A 22,985-nucleotide genomic window follows, 5' to 3' on the forward strand; every position below is an offset into this window, starting at 1 on the left:
GAGTCAAATTGCGAAGAAAATCACACCCTGCTTCAAACCCTGAAAAAGATTATTGTATGGAGTTCATAAAATCCTTGTTTTTTTTAGTCTTTCCCCTCAGAAATCTCCTTTTTTTTAAAAAAGTGTCATGTCCCCCTCCTTTGAAAAGAGGCAGCGCAGACTCCACCCCGAGAGAGTTGAAAGGCTAGAAGACCACAAAGATGGAAAGGCCAGCCCACCGAGGGAGGGAGGAAAAAAAACTGCTCCGGCTCCTCTGCCATAATTTCCTATCAGCCTATTCAGACAACATCACCAACAGCTAGGTCTGTGTACGTGTGTGTGTTAATGTGTGTGTGTGCGGGAGCAGAGCAGCAAGAGCGGCAAGCGCACAAGAGGCAGAGAGAGCGACAGAGAGAGAGAGAGAGAGAGAGAGAGAGAGCAGGGAAGGGGGAGGCTCCCTATTTTTCACCTAACCCCCCCCCATCAAACCACAGGAAGGAGGGGCCAGACCCTAAGCTGCCAATCAAATCCGCTCGTGGCAGCCGGCATTATCTCAGCAACAAACTATTGACAGATTACATGTCAAGGAGTTTAGTGCTTGATTGAAGGAAGCCCTTTTTTTTTTACCTATAGTTACTTTTCTGCTCCACTTCCCCTTCACCAGCCAGCATTCGAATGACTTTCTAACAGAGTTGAGTAATATTATGAAAGTTACATGTCTGAGAGGATTTAACTTCGACTTCCCTGAATATGGTGAGTACTCTTTACTCTTCTTCTACTTTTATATCCATGTCAGGTATGTTTTATTAGCTGACAGTTTTAGGTGTGCCTTTATCTCTCACTAAATATACAGGAGAGGGGAAGTTGTTCATGATTAAACTGTGCCAGAGCGTATATGTATACCCAAGTGTTGCGACAGCTTTATTTATAGCTCTTTGACATGGCCCAAAGGTGACTGCAATATCAAATATTAGTACGCGTTTCTCCACCACAAGTAAAGCAGTTTACATGTCAAGCTTTACATTCTTCTTTTGACTAAAAAGAGCAGCACAACTCTGCAGTCAGGTCTCTTCTTCTTTAATCTTCAACCCAATGCTTGTTTAGTCCTTTCACTTCTTCACTTGAACTTTATTTGAACAAATCCGCTTTCTGTTTCTGTAGAAACTCAGGTATTGCTCTGACCCACAGAGGCACTTGCGCTGCCACGAGAGTATAACATGAATGGCCCAAGGGTTTGTTGCCAAGGGGACAAAGCAAACAAACTGTTGTGTTGCTTATGTGGGTCTCACATGTAAAGGGAACTGGAGCAGTGCTTGCACCTTTTCAGGTACTCGTAATTAGTGCTTATGTACAGCAAAAAAATAATGTAATCAGACTTATTTTCTATAGGTGAGGTGAAAATTAAACTATAAAAAGTTTGTGTAAAAGTAATTGATAAAAGAGAATCAAACCAAATCAGGCTTTTATGCTCAAATACCTTCAACAATAAATGAGTTTTATTAGTGTTTAAACCTGTAGCTGCCAGCATACCAGCATTTATCCTGTGCGCTTTTTTAAGAAAACTCATCCCGTTGTAACTGGATTACACCTCACCGTGCAAATTCTCACTATTCACACCACTTTAACTCTAAAAAAAGAATTATTTCCTGCATTTAAAAATAAAAATACATTCACCTTTGTCTGAAGCGTACAAAATCTGTCGATGTGTGTGTTCTGCATACCTAAAAATTATGTCTTTAAATGTATAAATGTGTGTAAAAGATGTTTTCAATACATTTAATATATCTATACACATATTTGATATCTCGTAATGGAAACTGCAACACAAAAAAAAGATTGTGATGGTGCCGGTTTACCTTAACATAGCTGTTAATTATTTTAAATGTTAATTATTTAAAATGTGCCATGTTAAAAAAAAAAAAAAAACATTTTAGTAGATAAATAAACATTATAATAAATACATAAAAAGTAAAGCAAATCATACTTAGACAATTGATTTCTATTCTTTGAACGTGTGTGTATATTTGCCTTATGAGCTGTTTTATTTTAATTCTGTTGTCAGTTGTTTCTTTCTGTTTTTTTTTTTTTTATATTTTCATTTTCTTCTCTTTAGTTTCGACACTGTAGACCTTTATGCCCTCCTTTATTCCGCATTCTAAATAAAACATAAATGAAGCGTTAATATTGATTAATTGATAAATATGTCTATCAGGCTGCAAAGGCAGCACAAGATTTCACAAACACATTGAAGTGTGAGCCCAGTCATTATCCCTGGTTATTTAAGGACTCTTGCAATTTTAGTTTAAGATAACACACAAGTTTTGACTGTTATTGTGACACACCCTAATTTCAAACTTTTTTGTCCCCTCTTATGACTCATAATTGTTGATTGCCTTCTCTCCCCCTGACTTGTCTCATTAACCCTTCGTGCTCTTCTCCATCCTTTTACGGCCTTCCAACAAAACCGGGATGAAATGAGGGAGAAAAACAAGCCAGAGTCCGAAGGCTCTCAATAACCTTTTATCGCAATTTAGCAATAACCTGAATCAATTTGATGTCTTAAGCAATAAAATATGCTGTTTCTGCTGCTCCTCGGATGACAGTAAATTTACATTTTTTAATTAAACTAGCTGGAATTTTTATTAGGGGGCTGGGCTATGCTAATGGAAATGTTGTGTACAGCAGATTAACAGAGTTTTGAAATAAATTTAACAGGGAGACATTTGGAGTGGGAGGGGGGGCGGAATGCGAGTCATTGTCTTTAACCTCTTTCATGCCGTTTCCTCCTGGGGGATCCTTGTGTTCTGAGGAGCCTTGTCAGGGAGAGTGCTTCTCAGCAACCAGGTGATTAGTATCGCCTTGTCAACTGAGCAAAACACATACATTTATTTTGCACTTTGTGTAGATTCTGCCACAAATGTTATATTTTCAACGTGAAAGATTTCCACTCATGTGAAAACAATAAAAAAGGTTAGATTAAATAAATATATTATTGCTATCCAAATAGAAAATGTTATAATAATGTTAATATTTTTATATTAAAGAGTTGTGTAGTTTATTCTTCTTTTTTTGCTGAAAAATGTCATTTTTGTCACACCTGATTTTTTTAATTTTCACGTCTAAATCTTTTTTTATTTTATTTTATTCTTAAATTCTGTTTCTTGTTTCACAAAGTATAAAATACATCAGTTAGTATTAACATATATGTTTGTATATTTGGTATGAATGGTTTAGAATTTGATTGATGTTGTGTGTGTGTGTGTGCGTGCTTGTGTGCGTGCTTGTGTGCGTGCGTGTGCATACGGGGGTAAAATGGGGGACAGCTGAGCCCTAGTTGAGCTTGTGCCCAGTCATCGGACACAAACCTTTGTAATTGCTTTAACCCGTAGCTTTTAATACCCATATCACACCAAATGCCTTTTTTCTTTCTTCTTCCTTCAGTGGCATGAAGAGAGAACAACACAGATTAAATGATCAAATAAACTCCAGATGCACATGGGCTGCCATGCATCATATGGCGGTAGCCAAATAATTCAGGGCTACTTGATATGGGCCAGGAGCAAGGCGAGTGGCATCACCACCCCTTTCCCTCACTCCTGTGCATTCATGCAGGGGCCGACACCTAATTAAATCCTCAAAGCACCCCGTCACCAATCTGGAGTAATGACCTTTTTAATACTTGTGGAAGAAGTATTCCATGATGATAAACAGGTGGCATCTTGCGTTTTTATGGGCTTTATTAAATGGAAAAACACACAAAATAACATTTCACTGGGCACATAATGCACGTTTGTTAAGCAGGTGGAGAAAATTCTGGTTATCAATTTTAAATGATATTTTCCATATATTTTTATTTTATTTTATATTATTCCTTCAAGATTTTTCAAGAAATTCAGTCTTTATTCTGATGTTAATTCTGCCATGTCATTTCTTCTGCATGTGCAGAGCTTCGAAAAAGTTTTTTTTTTTTTTTTACTTTGACTCCATTTTTTAATCTCGCATATGAAATTATAATTTCATGCAAAGTGAGGGGAAGTGTAATAATCTCCAGTCGTTTATATGCTATATAAGAGGGGAAAAGGGAGGAAAATAAAGAGGTAATTAGTGAGTGAAAGTCTTTGACGCGATTGTCTGAAAGCATGGTCTCCGCTGGCCATGAATGAATTTGCATGCTCTGCTTATCGAAGCGCTCTTATTAGGGCAGCTGAAAGAGAGATTAAGCCGGCACAAAATGTGGTGACTAATCCTTTTAAATGTGGCGGGGGTCTTTAAGGTGTGAACGAGTCCGTACGTGGGGTTCGTGGGAGATTGGATGTGACGGACCAAAAACTTTGTGAATGTGTGAGTGGAAAAGGCAAAGGCGAGACGCAAAGGCTGAGGGTGAAGATGGCAGACAGTGCGGTGATTGGACATGGGTAAAATATTAATAGTTTATCTCTTTACCCTCTTATCAGTATAAATAACAGCAGGTGTGGTCAAACTGGTGCGAGATTAAAAAGCATACTTTGTGTAGTCAACGCAAGATCAGAGGGTATTTTTTTTTAAACGTTTGGCAGTAATTGTCAAAAGTTTACCTGTTCATACCTTTTACATATCTAAAAAAAATTGACTTTACTTGTTATAAAACTGCCTTTATTTCTGAAAAAAAAGTGTGTAAAGTTGGTCTTCTGTCTGTACCTGAGTCAGTACCCCTGTTTTGAGGCAAACAGAAGCCTGGTGACGTTCAAACACTGGCCGCTTCGTCTCTTTGTGTCAACCCTATCTTTCACGCTGTCCCCTTCACCCTCAGCCCTTCTCCTGCCATGTGTTTTTTCATGTGAAACTCTTTTCACTTGGGTCAGTAGCAGGCACACCAGCAATAATTACTGTCTGTACATGATAAATCTGAAGCCCAGCTGTTCATTTCTGTCACAACACAGTGAGTGGGGAAAAGAGAAGGTAGAAAGGGGGGAGAGAAGAGAAGAGGGAAGAGCAGTTTGCCATTTTTCTTTCTCCCCCTCCTTCTCTTCTCCTTTTTTTTTTTTTTTTTTACTTGGTAACTTGATAGGATTTCATGGTTCGAGGGCCCACACCTGTTAAGAGGCTGTTAGCAGAACAGTTGGCAGTCCCATAGCCCAAGCTTAGCCTTTTTGCTGTCCGTTCACTATCCTCTTTTGGGGATTTTATCCTACATGCATGACTAGTGTTTGTTTCTCGGGAATCCAGCAGCATGCAAGAGGAAGAAGTGTGTGTGCTTGTATGTGTGTTTGAGGCAGGGTAGGCTGGCATCTGTCCCCCCCCGCCTCACTCTCTTGAGAGATGGAGGCGGCCAGCAGTTGCGCGTCCTGCTACAACCTCAGACGACATCAGAGCCTCACCGGCAACAACAGAGGAACACGAGCAAAAGAACGGAAGTTTTCAATTGCGTTTTGTTTTTCCACAAGAGTGGCGATAAGCGGTTGGCAGAGCCGCAAAATGCTCGAATACCTGTTAAACCAGACTATTTGATGAAGGGTTAGGTTGAGATGTTTTCAGCATATTTTAGGAGTGCCAAAGCTGTACTGTCAATTACAAATACTTGAGGAAGGAGTGGAGAAATGAGTAATGCGTGAAATGTGTTGCTTGTTTTCTCTTGTTGAGGTTTTATTGGGGATAAAACGGCTCTCAAACGGAGCAGAGAGGGGAATCAGTCAGTGACAGACATCAGACTTAGAAAACCACGTTACTGTAGGACATATTGTGCCTCGGTGCATCTTGTCTCACTGCCTTATTTGGCTTTCAGCAACAACCCCCATCTCTTCGTCACTTTCTATGGGCCCTGAGCACCTGTTCCCCCATTGTGCTGGAATTTTCTATATTTGGAAAGAAGCTGGACTCCCTTAAATTGCGATTAGGTCACAGTTTACAATTGTTTGTGAGCAACAAACTTGTCATTTGGAAGGCTGTATTTTTTTCCGTTTCATTCTTTTGTGATGCCATTAGATGAAAATGTGATTCAACTTGGGAGGACTATGTAACATTTCTCACCAGGGTTTCTAAATGTCACGCTGTCCCTTGCATGTTATTGACACATAGCATTGCGAGAAGTGTAAAATTATCTTCCCTCTGAAGCACAGGAGGAATAAAAAAGGAGCAAAGTTAATAGATATCGCTGTCTAACTTTTAATTGTTCTGATATGTAATCGCTAAATGACAATAAAAAAGGAGCAGGGCCACTCTAAAAGCTTTATCTCTCCTGCTCTGTGCCCAAAGTGTCATGTCCATAACAGCACCACCTGATCTTCAGAGTAAAATAACCGCTAAGGCTTATTGTTTGGACAATATTGAAGCCCCCCACCACGACGCTACCCCTCCACCCCCCCTCTCCCCCCGCTGCTTCTCTCCCCTCTCCCTTGATTCATTTCACCCACTGTCCTCGGCTGCTGGAAAATGGCGTTAATTTTTTTATTACCTGTTTGACTCTCCAGCCTTATTACTGTAGCCCCTTAATGTTCTCTGTAACCGTGGAAACCAGATGAATAAATGTCCGCCAAAGAAAATGAGATGATTAAACAGGTCACCCTTGCAAAACAAATTCGCTTGGTCGAGCGCAATTTGTGTACCAAGCGGCTGTCTTAACAGTTTGCTAACAAGGGGATTGTTTGCAAGACTAACTGACAGTGTAGAGAGGGGAAATGAAGATATCTGGGGAAAAGGATATGATTGAAGAGATAATATTTTAGCGCTATCTGCTGTTTGTCTCATCGCTTTATTTCCTCAGTCATGTGATTTTTTTTTTTTCCCACAGGATTTAAACACTAATCTATATTTTTTCTATTTAAAAAGTACAAGACCAAGACAACACATGGATAGTGTCTTTTCCTGAATATCGTGTATTTACTTGCACTTAAGAGTAGGTTTAAAGCAGTCATCCCTGCTATTGTCGGAGGCATTTCGTCTGTGATCATCAGCAAGTGCAGCAGCAAATAGAATTTTCCTCATTTATGTGGCAACCAATCATTACTGCTAATTGTCCTTGAGGCCATCTGTATAGAATGGCTCGTCCTCTATTGGTGTTAGAATGGTACTGGTCATGGATTTACTAGTCCAATAATGATACGTAACTCTTCCACAGTCAGCACAACCGCAGTAATAAATATGAAGGAGGTTTTCGTCTCAATTTAAACAGCAGCAGAAGCAGCAGCGTGCTAGTTTGGAGTTGTTACGAAGTTTTTCACCCTTTCCGTTCAGTGTGTCAGGCAAAGCTCTGACAACTACATGAAGCGTCTGGTGTTTCCATCTGGGGGACTTGGTTTGGCCGATTTAGCCTTGTAATGTGTAAACACACAACCCTGGATGAGAGTTAGGCCTGTGTTACCATGCTGACCACAAATCATAAATGTCGGGGACACGGCTGTGGTGGTGTTGTTTATGGACGGATGCCACGCTGCGCCACTCAAGGGTGTTGCCTGTTTGCATTGATGCACCACCACAACTTACAACCACGTGCTTTAAAACTACTGCTGCCTTTGACTTTGCTTAGCCATTTTGGCGGATGCGTACCGCTACCGAAGCCTCAACTTTAAACCAATAGGTGTGCTGTTACTCAAAGCTGGGACGTGGCTTTTCTACGTTGTTGTTTGCGGGACAAAAGATAGCAGGCGTTTCCACTAGTGAAGTAGGTATTTCTTCCCCATACCAGGACAGTATAGCTCAAAACTGAAAAGCACTTATGCATTATTGATGTTTTAATTTGTGCGAATGCCCAAGTCTTTGTTAAGTGATTATAGTGCTTGGGAGATAACAGCGGAGGTACTTCTCTATGAAACAAGAGCTTGCTTGCTGGCCGCACTGGGAAGCCATTGGTCTAAATCAAACAAGTTCACATTAATACTTAGCAAAAGTGGGGGTGGTTGGATGGGGAAGGAAGTGACAAGAGCCAACTCAAAAACCAAAACGTGTCCAAGATAAGAGAAAAAAACTTCAGTCGTTGATCTTTTGTCCTTATTTCAGCAACACCTCTCCTTTTTATGATGTTGGGTTTATAGGCCTTTTACATCCCTTATCAAAAATTATTTGAAGTAAATACAATTAAACTGACCTGAAAAGCCCCATGTGTAAATACTCCTTGCGGCGCACTAGAAACTGACCTTGGCAGAGGAATGCAACGTTATAATGCCTGCAAAACAGGCCAATAAAATAATACCTTGCTGGAAAGAGGCAGTTTGGGTAAATATAAAACACAAGAAAGAAGAATGTTTTCCTTCCCCTGCAATGATTAGCTTGGATCCAAAGGTTATCAAGGCTGACATTTTTAAACTCTGTAATTTGATAGAACCACCTGCGAGAGTTTCTTTGTGAGCTAAACGGTGATTAAAAGGTTGAACATTTTCAGCTCTTAAGTTTGTGTACGCATGAAAGCTGTGCAAAAACAGTTTCCCACCTTACTAGACCCATTGATCTAATCTTCAGCCACGTCTTAGATCTTTGCCACCGGCGTGTAGAAAGCTTTGTTACCTCTTTTGTGCTTAGTGGTGGCTCTGATGCTTGTCCAAACTCAATTTCAGGTGCTTCTATACAGCTGCAGCTGTTCACACAGCCCATCTTCTTCATCTACCAGATGTTTGTGCAACCAGTAAATGAGGCTATGTTCATTCATCCTACACTGCTTCATGAAAGTCATCCCATCAGTCTAACGTCTTACCACAGGCTTTAGTTTCACAATTAGCCATTTTCATGAGTTCACAAGCTTTATTTCTGCTTTATTCTTTGGCTAGAGCTGGTTGAGTGTGTAAAACCAGGCTTTGCCTTTTGCTTTGAGGTCCCCGATGAAGGTAGAACATCAGAGTGTGTGTGTGTGTGTGTGTGTGTGTGTGTGTGTGTGTGTGTGTGTGTGTGTGTGTGCGTGTGCGTGTGCGTGTGCGCGCGCGCACAGGAGCATTTAGGCTCTCGGGCTTCCCCAAGCAGTAACTGCTTTATTAAGCTGTCTCATCAACCCATCACCAGAACATGAAAAAACAGAGAAAAAAGAAAAGCCTGCATTACTTGGATAATTTGATGTCATTTGCAGACTACAAAATGCTCGTCTTTTTTGTGCATGTGCGCTGGGAGAAAGAGTGAGGGTGGGGGGGGGGGGGGAGAAGTTGGCTTAGAAATTCAGAATTTCAATTAACGTACGTAATCTGAACCTGCCGGCTTTGATAAAGGCTTTTTTTTTGGAGGTTGGGGGGTGGGGTGCACTGAGAATACAGCAGCACTTGTAAAACATTAATTAAGCAGAGTTGTTTTTTTAAAGGATGAAGTAAAGTGTGCTTTATTCTGTCCTTCTCACTGAACAAAAGACAGTTCCATCACACAGAAGACTGCTTCACCCAAACCATTTGGTTAGAAAAAAGGGGCAATTTGAATTGTATTGAAACAAGAAAGACAAGAGAATAAAAAAACCTAAACGAGATGATATCATATGAGCCATTTGCTGAAGAATAGAAATGTATCCCTGTCTCAGTGAAACCTAAGCTTGGCTCAGAAAAACGAGCCTCTATTTTAATGACTTTCTACCTGACAGATGACTTTAGGTTGCCTTTTGTATCACATTGCTTTGACTTTGTCTTTTAACTCATCAAATCATCGATTATTAATAGTTCATATGAATAGTTAATTTATGTAATATGAGTTTTTATGTTGGTGTCTTTTAAAAAACAAAAAAGAAATAACAAACAGATTAACTCAAATTACACAAACTAAAAGAACATAGACTGTATGATGATGTTCTGTAACTAAAGTGTGGGCTGACTAGTCATTCTTCTTTTCAGTATCACTCTGAGAATTTACAGGTAATGCTCTAAAGAACACTGATCAGCATTAAAAGGACCTTTAGTTCATTCGCAGGCTTTCATTTTATTTTCCATGAACCTAACAAGATAAAAGAATACTGATGATTCTCGATTGATCATTTACTAAGTTCAAAGCCAGATAATATCTAAGTTATAAAACCCATGGTAAAGGTGATTTTTTTTTTTTTATTTTTTTTTTTATCCCCCCTCCCTGTTATATAACGTAGAACGTTTTATAGCTTCTGTAAATTTATAATTGAAAATGAAGAGAATAAAGGATAAAGTCCTTTCCCTCATTTGGACACAGTGCTGTATATGCATTTTCCAAAGACTATTGTAAATCTTCCTGCGGTGGGTGATGAGTACACATACAGATGATACATTAAAACTGCCATAACTCGCACACCAAGCAAAGCTAAAAATCAATTGGAATGGATAGTTAAGCTGGCCCCTAAAAATCAATGAGCAATTCATGTCCTTGATCACAAAGTGTCATTCCTCTCAATGTGAGAGGCTGATGATACATAGACACAAAACTCACACTAATGGCAAATATAGCGATTAGAATCGCAGATATTTACATTTAGGGTACTTTAGATTATACTTTTTTAAAAAAAGAAGGAAAAAAAAAAACTCAGCAATTGTATATTTCTTTTCTTTTCTTTTTTTTTCTTTTTTTAAATTTAAAAATACATTTTATTACAATTTTTCAAGTATGTTATTATTGCACAACATAATAGACTTAAGGGTTGTTGGTTTTTAAACCTTGTGAAACAAGGTAAATATTTTTATGGCACACCCAGTTGGTTGTAATACTTCCAAAATAGCAGGGAGTTCAATTTCAAAGCTCATGTTGTTGTTTTTAACTGTCCAAAATGTTGCAATCCTATGACATTGTACACCAGGCCTGAAAAATAGAGATGACCTTATAGCCATTACACGACAGGTGAAAAGACTCACACACACACACACACACACACACACACACACACGAACACCAGACATTCATACAAACTCACAACGAGTTTATGCTAAACGAATAGGATGAAAATTCTGCTTTAAAATAGCAATTTTGCCCTTATTAATGCCATTAGTGTAACAGTCACAATGGATCAAATCAACGGATGACCGAAGCAACTCCCCTGTCTCTGTGCTGTGACGGGATCATGTCAGGAACAATTTAGGCTTTTTGTGTTGATGAATGAAGTTTCTAGTGCTGTCGTGTCCTGCAAACCACCCTTAAATTATGCTCATTGTTGCACTCATTCTTTTTTTTTTCCTTCTGACTGTTTATCTTTTCACAAATTTACATCAGTTTATTGCAAATTAAATGTAATTAAAGCTAATTTCTACCTCTGTTGTTGGCATCATTGATGATGGCTAGCTATTCTTAGCACCATAATAAACCTTTGTGTGAAGGTCTATTTCATAGTTACCCTGCCTGTGTCAGATATAGCACGTTTGACTCCTGGGCTTTCTGATGCTTTGAGGCACAAGTCATGTCCGCCACACTTTCCAACCATCGAGCCAAAGCAATCTATTTTCAAAGGAACTCTAGAACAGAAATTGTGTCACTGCAGTTCTGACATTTAATTCAATGTTTTTACTTCTACCCTTAAAACCTAACTTGAGTCGGTACAGAGTGCAGATATTAGATATGTTAGCAGTTGCTTGACCTTAACAGGTGGTTCTCTTTTACAATCTTTTACTCTGCTAACATTTGAAAGCGTCATTCAGTCCGCTGGCGAAAATACCTCAGATTTAGGAAGAGGGCCTTCAAAACAGTTGTCGCCTGTCAGGAAAAGTAGTCAGAGGGAACCGTGGAGCAGTTGCTCGTTCTTCACTGAGGTGAGAAATTTTCCGCCAGCTGCCACTCGACCTTTTTACCTCGTGAGTTTTGAAAGGGGTATTATTTTTTTCCCCCTCTTATCCAATAAAGCAGAAATGAATGTTTGTGGCAACTGTTGGGGGAGGGGGTGAAACTCCAGCGTTGTGTCCTGTCACTCAAAATCTTGCTGGTGTGTGTCCTCCCCTACACCTTCCATCAGCCACCAATCAGCAGAAACACACTCTATCGTGGTTCAGAGATTTCTGCTAATATTGACTTCCAAAAAAAACAAACTAAAAACAAGTTTTTTGTTCATCTGCATCTGTTCTTTCTCATCACGACTGTAACACAAATCTCTCGCTCATTGCCTGTTTCTTTTTCTGGTCTCCCTTTACTCCCCTTTTCCTTCCCCCTCAATCCATCTGCATCATGTCGATCTGTCAGACTGCCAGTGTCTGTTCCAATTAGATTCCACTTAATACACGTAACCTCGATTAACACGCAATCAAGCCCAGATAAATCACGTCCTTTAAGTCCCCCCTCTGCCTCTCCTGTGTAGCGTTTCACTGCCGAATCTTTTCCCCCAACAAGCCTTTTTGTCCCCGTTCATGATGACAATGTAAATAATCAAGCACTAACTGCACATGCAGGTAAAAGTCAGAGACATTCCTCAGAGGTGACTGTGGAGACTTGTAACCAGTATGTCTTTCTAAGCAAAAGCCTGAGTTTTGTTTGCAATAACTTTCTCCCATCTTCACACAGAGACGCGCTTCAGTGCCCTTCTCACCCCAGAAGATGAAGGTGTCTTAATTACATCTTTGGTTAAAAAGCTACAAAAGACACCCTGGGCTTTTTCAACACTGTGTAGTCTATTGTCTCGGTGACCTTTTTAGCTAGCGGACAATTGGTTTGACTAGATTACAAATTAAGACACAGCACCCGGCATGTAGAAAGCAAGTCTTTCAGGGAGCATTTCTATTACTACTAGCCTGTGAAAGTCACTGGGCCATACATTTTAAGCATTACATAAATGGCCGCAAAGTCGGGCATCACATGAGCATTGTTCCGCATCTATAAACTACAAAGTTGCTTTTGCTTTAATGATTTCTACAATGCCATAGCGACTCTTTGCCAGTGGGAGAAAGGGAAAACATACCGAGAAACCACTGAGCTCAGTATTCATGGAGGATTATAATTCTTTTAACAAAGTTAATAATTCACAGTGTTTATGCTAATAAAGGAAAAAAAAAGGACTGTTGAATTAGCAAACAGCAAAAAAAACGCTAAAAATACAAACTAAATGAAAACAACCTGGGGCTCCAAAAGAGCACACACAGCACTCTTGGGGTCTTCTTTTATTAATCGCAGCTAAAAGTGCTAACATTGACATGTTGAACAGATTAGCCTCTTTAATAACTGGGCGGGTCAACATGGCTACCTCTGCTGATCCATGAGGATATCCTGTCGGGAGCCAGATAGCCTCTGTGTTTCATATTCTGACCTCTTCCTTTGTGTATAAAAGGTGTACTAAATACAGCACACTCACTAGATTAGGTATGTTTACCATTTACCACCTGCACAGTTAGGTCTGGTTTAGTTGCCACTTGCCACAGAGAAAATCATCTGTGCGCGTACAGTACATGGTTTTAATGTGTGAGTGGTGGTAGCCAACAGGTATTGTAAACTGTTAAACTCAGTCCAAGGTCACAACAACATGGCAGTGTCTCTTTAAAAGGGGTGACAGTTCTGACTATAAGTTGAGCTATTTTCATTTCACTTTCCCAGAGTAGAGAAAAAAGGAATAACGCTGATGAGTTTTAACAGCTTCAGCCGGGCGATGGGCAAATATAATAAGTGTTTTTGTAGACGTCACCACTGATTATCTCATCTGGGCATTTTGGGTGAATGTGGTGGATTTAGGGGCTTGTCTCTCATTGTGTTGACATCACCCTTTAACAAACTGAATTTAATCAGGGCTAAAATCATTTGAAACTCTCTCAGAGTCTGTCTCAAATGAAAGTCTGGGAAAGGCGGAAAGTTAACAGTGAATTCTGGGTTGGAGTGTATTTAGTCCTGTGGGCTGGGGGCTGTTTGGTGGAGATTAGGTACTAATGTTTTACAAAGGCTCTCACCCAATACACATTTTTGTTAGAAACAACAGTGTTCATTTATTTATTCTAAATCCATCCCAAGTGAGTAAGAAATTACAATCAGTCAGAGCAACATTGGTCACAGTCCTGATAATGCTGCACTTTTGTAGATACAACAGAAGATTAAAGGACATGGGTGTCGATTTTCAACAACTCAACATTTGTTGCCTGAAAAACGTGTTTTAGTACTGATACCGTGATGACACGGCAGACAGAGAAAGAAAAATAATGACATCCCAGTGTTTTATAAACACATTTTCTGGGAGTTGCCAATATCACAAGTGGCATCTATGTACCAGTGCCTGAGGTCACTCTGAGCACATGTGAATCTTTTTTTATTTATTTAACTTAAACTGTAATTGTTGAAGTGAATTTCACAATTTAAAAAAAATTACATTTTGTACAAACAAATTTATTTACTACAGTAATTATTTTTGTTTATTTATTTATTAAAAAGTGAAATACTATTATTACAGCTTGAATAGAGATTTGTCATTGTCTCATCATTCACATGCACTAACCATCTGTGACCTTGTGAAATAAACACGAAAAAGTGATTGAGTGACAGTGTGGATGTGCACAAAGGTAGTTTGTGGTGTGAGTAGAAGTGTGAGTATGTGTGCATGGGGGGGTGCAGTAGAACTCAACTCAGCCGACGTGGCCTGATGTGACAGGATTAGCTAAGCCCGGGTGAACATGGCTGGTACTGTGAGCCTGTGTGTGTGTCTGTGGGTGTGTGTGCACACACGCAGCAGACTGGGAACCCAGAACTGCTGCTCACCACCAGCCGAGCCAAGACAAGACATGGGAGATCAACAGCGTGTCGGCCCATCACTGCCATCATCACCCTCCCCGTCCACCAATGAGAGAGAGCCAGACCACAAACGCCAGTGCCAAAGGAGTCACAGATACACCGTGGGGAGACACAGTTGGGCACGAGTGGGCGGGCAGCTGGGGCTATAGTGAACACGAGTTGGAAAATTATCTTATTAAATTGAATTAAAGAGGCAGTCTTCATTTACCCCAAGAATGATGGATTTGGATAATTACCAGTGTTAATGGGGGACTGGTTAAAGAGGGCGCAAGAAACCAGTGGGTGCAGTCACCGAGTAAAGAGGCCATGTCAGATCCTCACTGTGCTGTTCATGCTGGCCAAACATGTACATGCTCTCTTTTTTTCTTTTTTTCGCTCCAATGATTGATCACTTTGTAGCTTTTTCAAAAAGGGGTTTCCAGACAGATCCCCATTACAAATTGTTTGTCCCCGTACTGCAGCACTTTACCCTTAATGGGATCCTCCACTGTCTTTGAAATGTCAATAGAAGATCTGTGCCTAACAAAACGCATTATTTTGCACCATATTTGTTTTATTAACTTTTAAAAATTGAAATATTTTACCATTTAAAAACCTGTATTCCACTGTCTTCAAATCACGTGATTGATAACGTCACCTCCCCTAAACCTTTTTTGTTTACCGAAAGAGGATAAAAACAGTTGTGACCTGAAAAATTATCTACCGCAAGGGGCGACAGTTCCGGCTCTGCGGTTTCGTAGTAGACAATGAAGCAGAGAAGAAGAGCTCAGTGCGCTGACACGCTCTGGTGGCTGAAGTTAGCGAGTAATCACGGACTGTTGAAGACGCACAAACCCTGATGATAGAAGTCCTTTTGGGTGGGAGTTAGAACTGCGCTCCCTGCGGTCATAGATTAGTTTTTGGGTCACAACAGTTTTTATCCTCTTTCGGTAAAAAAAGAGGTTTACATCGATATCTTTAACTTTTTCTGATTATTTAGAGCAACCAAAACAGCACAAATTGACATTTTGACAGAAAAAGCTGCTAAATTAACTAAAAAACAGGTTGAATGCTTCACTCCATTTAAAACAATGGGATGTTTAAAGGCAAATTGGTGTGTGTGATGGCATCAATTAAGTGATTTAAAAATGGAGGAATACAGGTTTTAAAACGGTAAGGTAGTCCCATTTTTAAAACTTAATAAAAACATTTTTTTTTTTTCTAAATAGTGCACTTTGTTAGGCATAGATCTTCTACTGAGAACATTTCAAAGATTTTAGGCCGCATTTGTAAAAACAGTGGAGGGTCCCTTTAAACTCGAGAGGTAACTGTTGCATTGAATAAGCTACGCTGATCAAAATCTGGTGTCTTGTGTGGTTTTAAGCAGGCCTGCTGAGCACCATGCGCATAAACTATAGGTAGGAAAAAAGCAGTAGTGAAAACTGATAAGCATGTTAGGTTCAGTTTTGAGATACTCTGCAGCAGCAACAGCAAGTGCATTACACCAGTTTAATGCACCCATCTCAGGGCCTAGTTCTGACACTAGTAGTGTGTGTGTGTGTGTGCTTGTGTGCCTGGGTTTTCACTTTGGTCAGTGCACAAACCCTATCTGCATGTCCTTAATTCTTGATGATGTGCAGGCCCTAGGCTCTGTGTATGTGATGGAGAGGATGTGTGTGTGCCAAGTTGAAGTGATTGGGCAGCAGGACAGAGAAACCCAGCCTCTTTGCTCTGCTCACCACTCTCGTGTGTGTGTGTGTGTGTGTGTGTGTGTGTGTGTGTGTGTGTGTGTGTGTGTGTGTGTGTGTGTGTGTGTGTGTGTGTGTGTGTGTGTGTGTGTGTGTGTGTGTGTGTGTGTGTGTGTGTGTGTGTGTGTGTGTGTGTGCGTGCGTGTGTGTGATGTCATTGGCTTCAACAGGCTAGTCAGGTACAGTGACACCGTGCTGCAAAAGTTGCAGATTAATTGGGAGCCTTGTGTTATCAGGCAGGAGAAAACTAGTTAGCTTCATTAACATGACCACTTTTAACCAACTCTGTCCATCCCTATTGCAGAGCATACATTTTGTGCTGCTTTGTTTAAAGATGGAGCTTCTTGTTGACACAGAGCGGGGGCTGTCAAAGAACTCTGGATGATTCGCCCCAGCTTACCTGAACCCTGATTAGGCAGACGATGTCTTAAGTAAGGGGCTCAAATTATTTAATGCCATTTTTTTTTCTCCTTTCAAAAAAATTAACACCCCAGTCGCCTGTGTGTGTGTGTGTGTGTAACTGAGAGAGTGATAGAGTGTGTGGAAAAAACAATCTCATCAAGCAGGAACCCGTTTGCTTAGCAAGAGCTGACAGTCTTTGTGTATGTAAATGAAGAATTTAGACTAATGGAGTTGAACCATTTCTAATTTTGTGATGGCAAGAGGATTTTGATTGAAAGTAATTAAGCAAGCTAGCTGTAAAATTAATTAAAGCAAAAGGAGGGGGGACTTTTATTGGATTGGATAGCGATATAGCTGCTGTCAGGCAGGGGGACAAATGGGGGTGACCTGGATTCTCTGCCCTCCCTCCTCCCACTCGGGACTTTTATGTCACTTTAATCTCCTTAGAGCGGCTGGTGTGCATTTGTTTGAAATAATCAAGGAAATATGGTCAGAAATTGTCAGCTTTCAGATCTAATTTACCTGACAGCCTCGCGAGTGCGTGTGCGCGTGCCTGCATGCATGTGACAGTGGCAGGTCCATTTTTTTTCCTTTGCCCTCTCCTCAGCTTTGTGGAAAACGCTTTTGACAGTCTTCAAGCATCTTGGATGTGGGACGGCGGCATAGGGGGGGTTTGATGAGGAACTCTGGTGGCTCTAAGATGGACATTTCAATGAGGCGTGTTTGGCCCGGGTTTTGCACCTCTGACATTGTTTTGTGCGCACGCACATCAACAGATTTAATTGCCGCTATAACACATTGAGACTCCATTTGGCCGCTGTTGCAGCACTTCTCAGCCTCTGTTGTCAGCAGGTAGCCTAAACAAGCAGAAGCAGATTACAGCCATGACAAAGCCTGTTACAGCTACTTAAGCACTGACAAATAAGACTGGCCAATCCCACACAAATAGAAATGGAATTTATTGATCTTTTCTTTCTGAAAAGTAATAACATTGAAATCCTTATTAAAGTCAGTCCTGGTATAGATTGTCTTTCTTGGTGTTTTAAAATGTCTCATTTTTATTATAAACTTTGGTGACAATGAGAAGAAAAAAAAATTCAACTGTGTGTTTTGAGCTCAGATAATAACCAGTCATAAAATTGTTTTCCTAATTTCCTGTGGCATCTATATAGCTTTGAGTAGTATGTGGTCCATATTAAAGGCCCTCAGATTTGCCCATGATTTCACTGTGAATAGGATGCCACTTTCTCTTAAAGGTTTTCAGGGCTAGGCGTTTGTGTCATAGGTTCTCAGTGTGGCTCCCAGTACCCCCTAAAGAGATAGTTAATTAAGGCCTGGTCCCAGATATTAGTGCCAAGCCTCTCACCCACCACACCACAGTCTGCATCGCTCCTCTGGGAGAGCAGGACTCGGCTGCTGTTGGTGCCCCTAAAGGGATTAGGAATCCTCTGAAAACAGGACCTCAACTCCACATGCCTCTCACCCAGCTTCATCTGCCCAAAGAAGAAACCCCCTCATTTTATCCTGGTCCCAGCCCCCATCAGATTTCTCCACCCCAGCTCTGTTTTATCAATTAATGTAATAAAAGGTAGAACAAAGAGCTGTCTTTCTCACACACTGTAATTAGAGGGGAAGATCTCCAGAGGACTGGCATTCCTTGGGCCTGAAAAACACGAGTCTCACCAACCCCCCCCCCCCCACCACCACTCTGCTGCCACCACTCAAGCAGAACATGGCTCCTCGATGTATAAGGGTGATAATGTAAATGTAGTGTAGTGTGCCAGGCAAAACCCCAGCACAACCTATTTTGCTGTAGCTTTATCTAAGTGTGAACAAATGAATGCAATGTTTGGAGGAGTGATACATTATTAACTCTAATTGATTCCTTTATAACACTATACATTTACTGTCACCTTCACTTTGGCTTGCACGAGTACACGCGCCCTGAATCAGTCTCGTCGCTGTCCCTATGCTAACACGTTACGTGTCACCACACACTGTTAACAAATGTGATAAAACCACCTGAATCGAGAATATCAGGTATGGCGTAATTCTGTGTGTTTTTGTCAGTTAAATTGAGACAGTAGGGTGTGTGTGCATGTGTGTATGTGTGTGTGTGTGTGTTAGTTACTCCCTCCTGTGCTTAACTGTGTCTACACGAGTGTGAAAGTTAAAGAGAGAAACTGAGCGCCCGCTTTCACAGCTACTGGAGCCTCAGAAAGAAATTAGTTTTACAGCATATGCAAATGCCCCCCCCCCAACCCCCTGTTGAAAAAAGAAGGTTCTAAATTGACAGTTTGATATGTGATTACACGACAATTACTGTGCCGAAAATAAGTGTCAGCAGTAGGTCAAGCACTGGGCGGCTCAGTTAAAAGGTAGCAAATTATTAAGTAGAAAACATTCCCAGGCAGAGGCCAGTAACTAGACCTAAAACAAATTAAAGTGGTAAACAGGAAACAATGGTGTGCATTGCTAGTGAACAAACTGAGTCAAGTTTTGTGTTTTAACTAAATGACGAAAGACTGTTAATGATTTAAGGGCATTGTTTAAAAAAAACAAAAAAACAACTGTTTTAAATATCCTTTCTATGTTACTTCTGTGAAAGTTCCAACACTGGCAGAGCACCCATTGAGTCATCACAGAGGCCACACTTCTTGTTTGCATGGAAATAGTAATTCCGAATTGAGGTTTACATGAAAAACAGATTTATTTGGCTTTATTAAATTCTGCGTTAGGTCTGGGGGTTGGGAAGGGTTCCGATTGGACAGGGGGCAAACGTGACGTATCACGTCTATCAGGAAAAAACACACAACAAACCATTTCTTTTTGGCTACAACATAGAAGACCACAGAATAAGAACTATTTTCACTTTTATTTTGATTGTAGTTTTGAAGCAGCAGCTGTGTCCGCATGTTTATGCTTCCGTCCATCCTCTCTTTTCATGATATCCATGTCTTCTAAGGCTTTTATTAAATAAATAGTTTTAGCTCGAGTTCTGCTTGCTTCTGGCAGCCATCTTGGATTATATCATCATCAGTGCATCATTGCAACAGGACGAGCGTGCACAGAAGGACCGGAATTAATTTAAAGCGGAATTAAACATTTACAAGATTGAGAAATTATTCTATTCGGAATCAAATTTAAATTTAATTTGAAATTACCATTTTCATTTGTAATTAAGTGATTACAAGGTCAGTTTAGAGGATGTAACTTTTATTCTGAATTAAAGCTTTCATGTAAACGTGGCCATACTGGTATAATTATAACCTTTAGCGCTACAAGTCCCAGTGTACACCCATTGACCTCCCCCACCACACCCCACAGCTGCCCTGGTACCACTATATAGAATTTTTTTTAAACAAATGAACACCTTGCACTAAAACAAACAGCCAAAGACATAAAAGAGCTCATGCTACAGATGACAGATGGCCCTGTCCCTATAATCCCCTTTGATGCTGCGATGGGCAGCTTCTCCTCAACATCCACGGAGCCAAAGCCGCAACAAAACTTGAGCTACTTTTCCTTTACCTGACCCCAATTGCCAAGGAGCTGTTAGCTGTCAGACCTTATTACCAAGGAAGAGTGAACGCCACAGGTTTCTCTCTTTTTAGCATCCGGTTTCTCTTTCTTCACTTATAGTTCCTACCACCTTCAAGGCAAAAACTGTGAAAAAAGTTGCTCTTCAGACTCCACCTGTGAAATTGTAATATGAAATATAGTTATTTGTGCTCCACTCTTAGCCAAAAGCTAAAGAGTGAACCTTGTTGAGCGCTAATATCAGAGCCACAGATGGCAGGAGGTGGGCTAAGAGGCTTAGATTTCATCAAAGAGCTCACCTTAATTATAGTCACTTGGTGGAAAAAGGTCGTTTTTCGCCTGCTTGTGTTTGCACCGTCTCATCAGGTAAAATGAATTAAAAGCATGCACTACATTATATAAGAATGCAACTTTTTTAAAGTCCATATTTAATAGACTTTGTTGTCGTGCTGTAAATTTGTAAAACATAATGCTTCAGGACAGCTGGGTGCATCAAAATGATTATTATTTTTTTAATTGTTAGCTTTTAATCATTTGTTAAAAAATGTTGAGTTGTGTTAAACAGAAGTTTAAGCCCTCAAATATTAGTGAAATATCACTGCTGAACTCTTTGCACACCTTAACAGTTTTACATTGTAAATAGAAAAAAAGTCAACTCCTGTCTTAACCTATATCTTAAATATTTTTCTTCTCCTTCCATAAGCAGTTTTTTCTCCTTCCTAATGAGGGACACGGCAGTAAAATTAGTCCCATGGGATTTGAAGTAATTCTTCCCATTTTGTCTCTTTCTTTTTTGGAGGAAAACAAAACATTTATCATCAAAAAGAGAAACAGGAATGGCGTGTGATTAGAGTGTGCATTTCACTATTGTTTGATTGTGTGTTATCATCTGAGAGCTTTGAGGGATTATTGTCACTGAGATTTGCTCACGTTTCCAGCAGGTCTGCTGAGATGTATGCTCACTAATGGGATTGGACTTTTTTTTCTCTCCTGTAGTGTTATGGAACTGGAAGCTGAACTTGAACGGATGCGCGTGGTGCTGAGTCGTGCACAGGACTATTTCAAGACTGAAATGCGATTGTTTTAATACTTTAATCCACCTGTCCTTGGCATTCAGGATGTTGCAGAAGTCTCCTAATTATTTCAGTGCAGTGCCCTCTATTTATCTCTGTTGAAACACAACAGGGATACAAATCCATCATAATGAAACAAACGCTGTAATTTATGTTTAAACACACCCCAAAAAAAAAAAAAAAAAAAAAAAGGGAAATAAAAAAAAACGGGGAAATTAAAATTAGGTTTGGAAAAAAAAAAAGAAATGCATGACTGGAAAAAAGGTAGGGAAGTACACCCTATCAGCTTTGTAGAGGAAACCATTTTACAAGCAGAGTTCTCTGAATTATTCCAGGTTCTAACTACGATAGTGAGCAAACACAAATATTTTCCTTTAATTAAAAAGGCCTCATCTCGCTGTATCCTCCCCCGACCCTGCTGCCAGCTCACAACAACCCCCCACTATAGCATGCGCACACACACACAACACACACACACATGCACAATAATGTGCGTTGAGCCAAATTTAATAGAAAACGGATTTTTGGATGTCACTTAGAAACTCCGACCCCAGCTGTGTGCGTGCGTGTGTGTGCGTGTGCATGTGGGGGATGTTTGGGGTCATGTCAATATGTGTTTATGCATAGATACACGTGTGTGGATTGGTAAGGGCTGGCAGCAGTTTATAAGTAATGCACATTGATGGTTTTAGAGATACTTTATTTCAGAATCAGGAGCCTCATTAACTGCAGTCCTCATCAGGCCATGTAGCGAGTAGCGGGCACATTAGGGGTCCACAGGAAGTTAGAGTACAGAGGGAAAGTGCATTAGTGAGGCCTAGTGAGACACATACTTTGTCTTCCCCATAGTTTCACTTCCACCTTTGCTGCTTTTCTTTATCTTAATGTACCTTTCAAAAGGAATTTGGATAGAGGTCAGTAATTATACTTTGTAAATTATTCAGTCGAGGTCTTCTGTAATTGCGCTTTTTAGAGCTCGGACATTGACAACATGGTTTACTGCACCACTTTTGGGCCTCGCTCTGACCGGATGAACCAGTGTAGAGTATCAGAAAGAGTGTCTTTAGTGTCTTTCACTGCTCTTTCTCCAAGTAACAGCTTAAAGTTGTCAAATTTGTTCCAATATAAACAGCATAAATGGTAAAATCACTTCTTTCCATCAGTAAAGTTTGCTCAATTGGGTGTTGGTTAGAATTTGTTCCCGTAGCATTGCATCCGGGCCATGTTATCAGTGGTAGGTTTGTTAATCTCTGAGATTAGCCGACTGCCCGCCAACGTGTGGGAATGTTTAGTTTGGGATGCAAGCGTGTTATTTTTGTTACATTGGAGAGGCGAAAAGCCTAAAATGCAATGGTGACGGGAAAAAAAAAATTAACTAAACTTTTCTCCTGCACATGAAAAAATCATCTCTTTCAGCTCCACATTATGAACACATCACTTGAAGCTGTGGAGAGAGTTTCCTTGTTATTACTGGGTCTAATATTTATATTTATTTAGTGGGGAGAGGCAGTGACAAACATGTCACACACCTGCACTTTTTAGTGTTTGCTTGTGGAGTTCAGTGTCAGACAAAAAAAAAAAAAGCCTGTACGGCACAGTTTTTTTGAGGCTATGGAGAAGACTGTAATTACTGTCTGGCGATTCATCTAGTCACTGCATAAAATAGTGTTTATCCAGTCGC

General features: G+C 40.2%; 1 protein-coding gene across 2 annotated transcripts in view; it reads left to right on the top strand.

Moving 5' to 3' along the window:
* Positions 1-274: 274 nt before the first annotated feature.
* The window catches only part of casz1 (castor zinc finger 1), an 80,956-nt gene continuing 58,245 nt past the window's right edge, over positions 275-22,985 (top strand). For both annotated transcript variants that reach the window (XM_028451909.1, XM_028451910.1), the window contains exon 1: positions 275-732. In XM_028451909.1, coding sequence (XP_028307710.1) covers positions 684-732 — 49 coding nt within the window. In that variant the 5' untranslated portion in view covers positions 275-683. The remainder of the gene's footprint in view (positions 733-22,985) is intronic.

Source organism: Gouania willdenowi, chromosome 7, assembly GCF_900634775.1.
Source record: "Gouania willdenowi chromosome 7, fGouWil2.1, whole genome shotgun sequence".
In the NCBI taxonomy this organism is placed as follows: Eukaryota; Metazoa; Chordata; class Actinopteri; order Blenniiformes; family Gobiesocidae; genus Gouania; species Gouania willdenowi.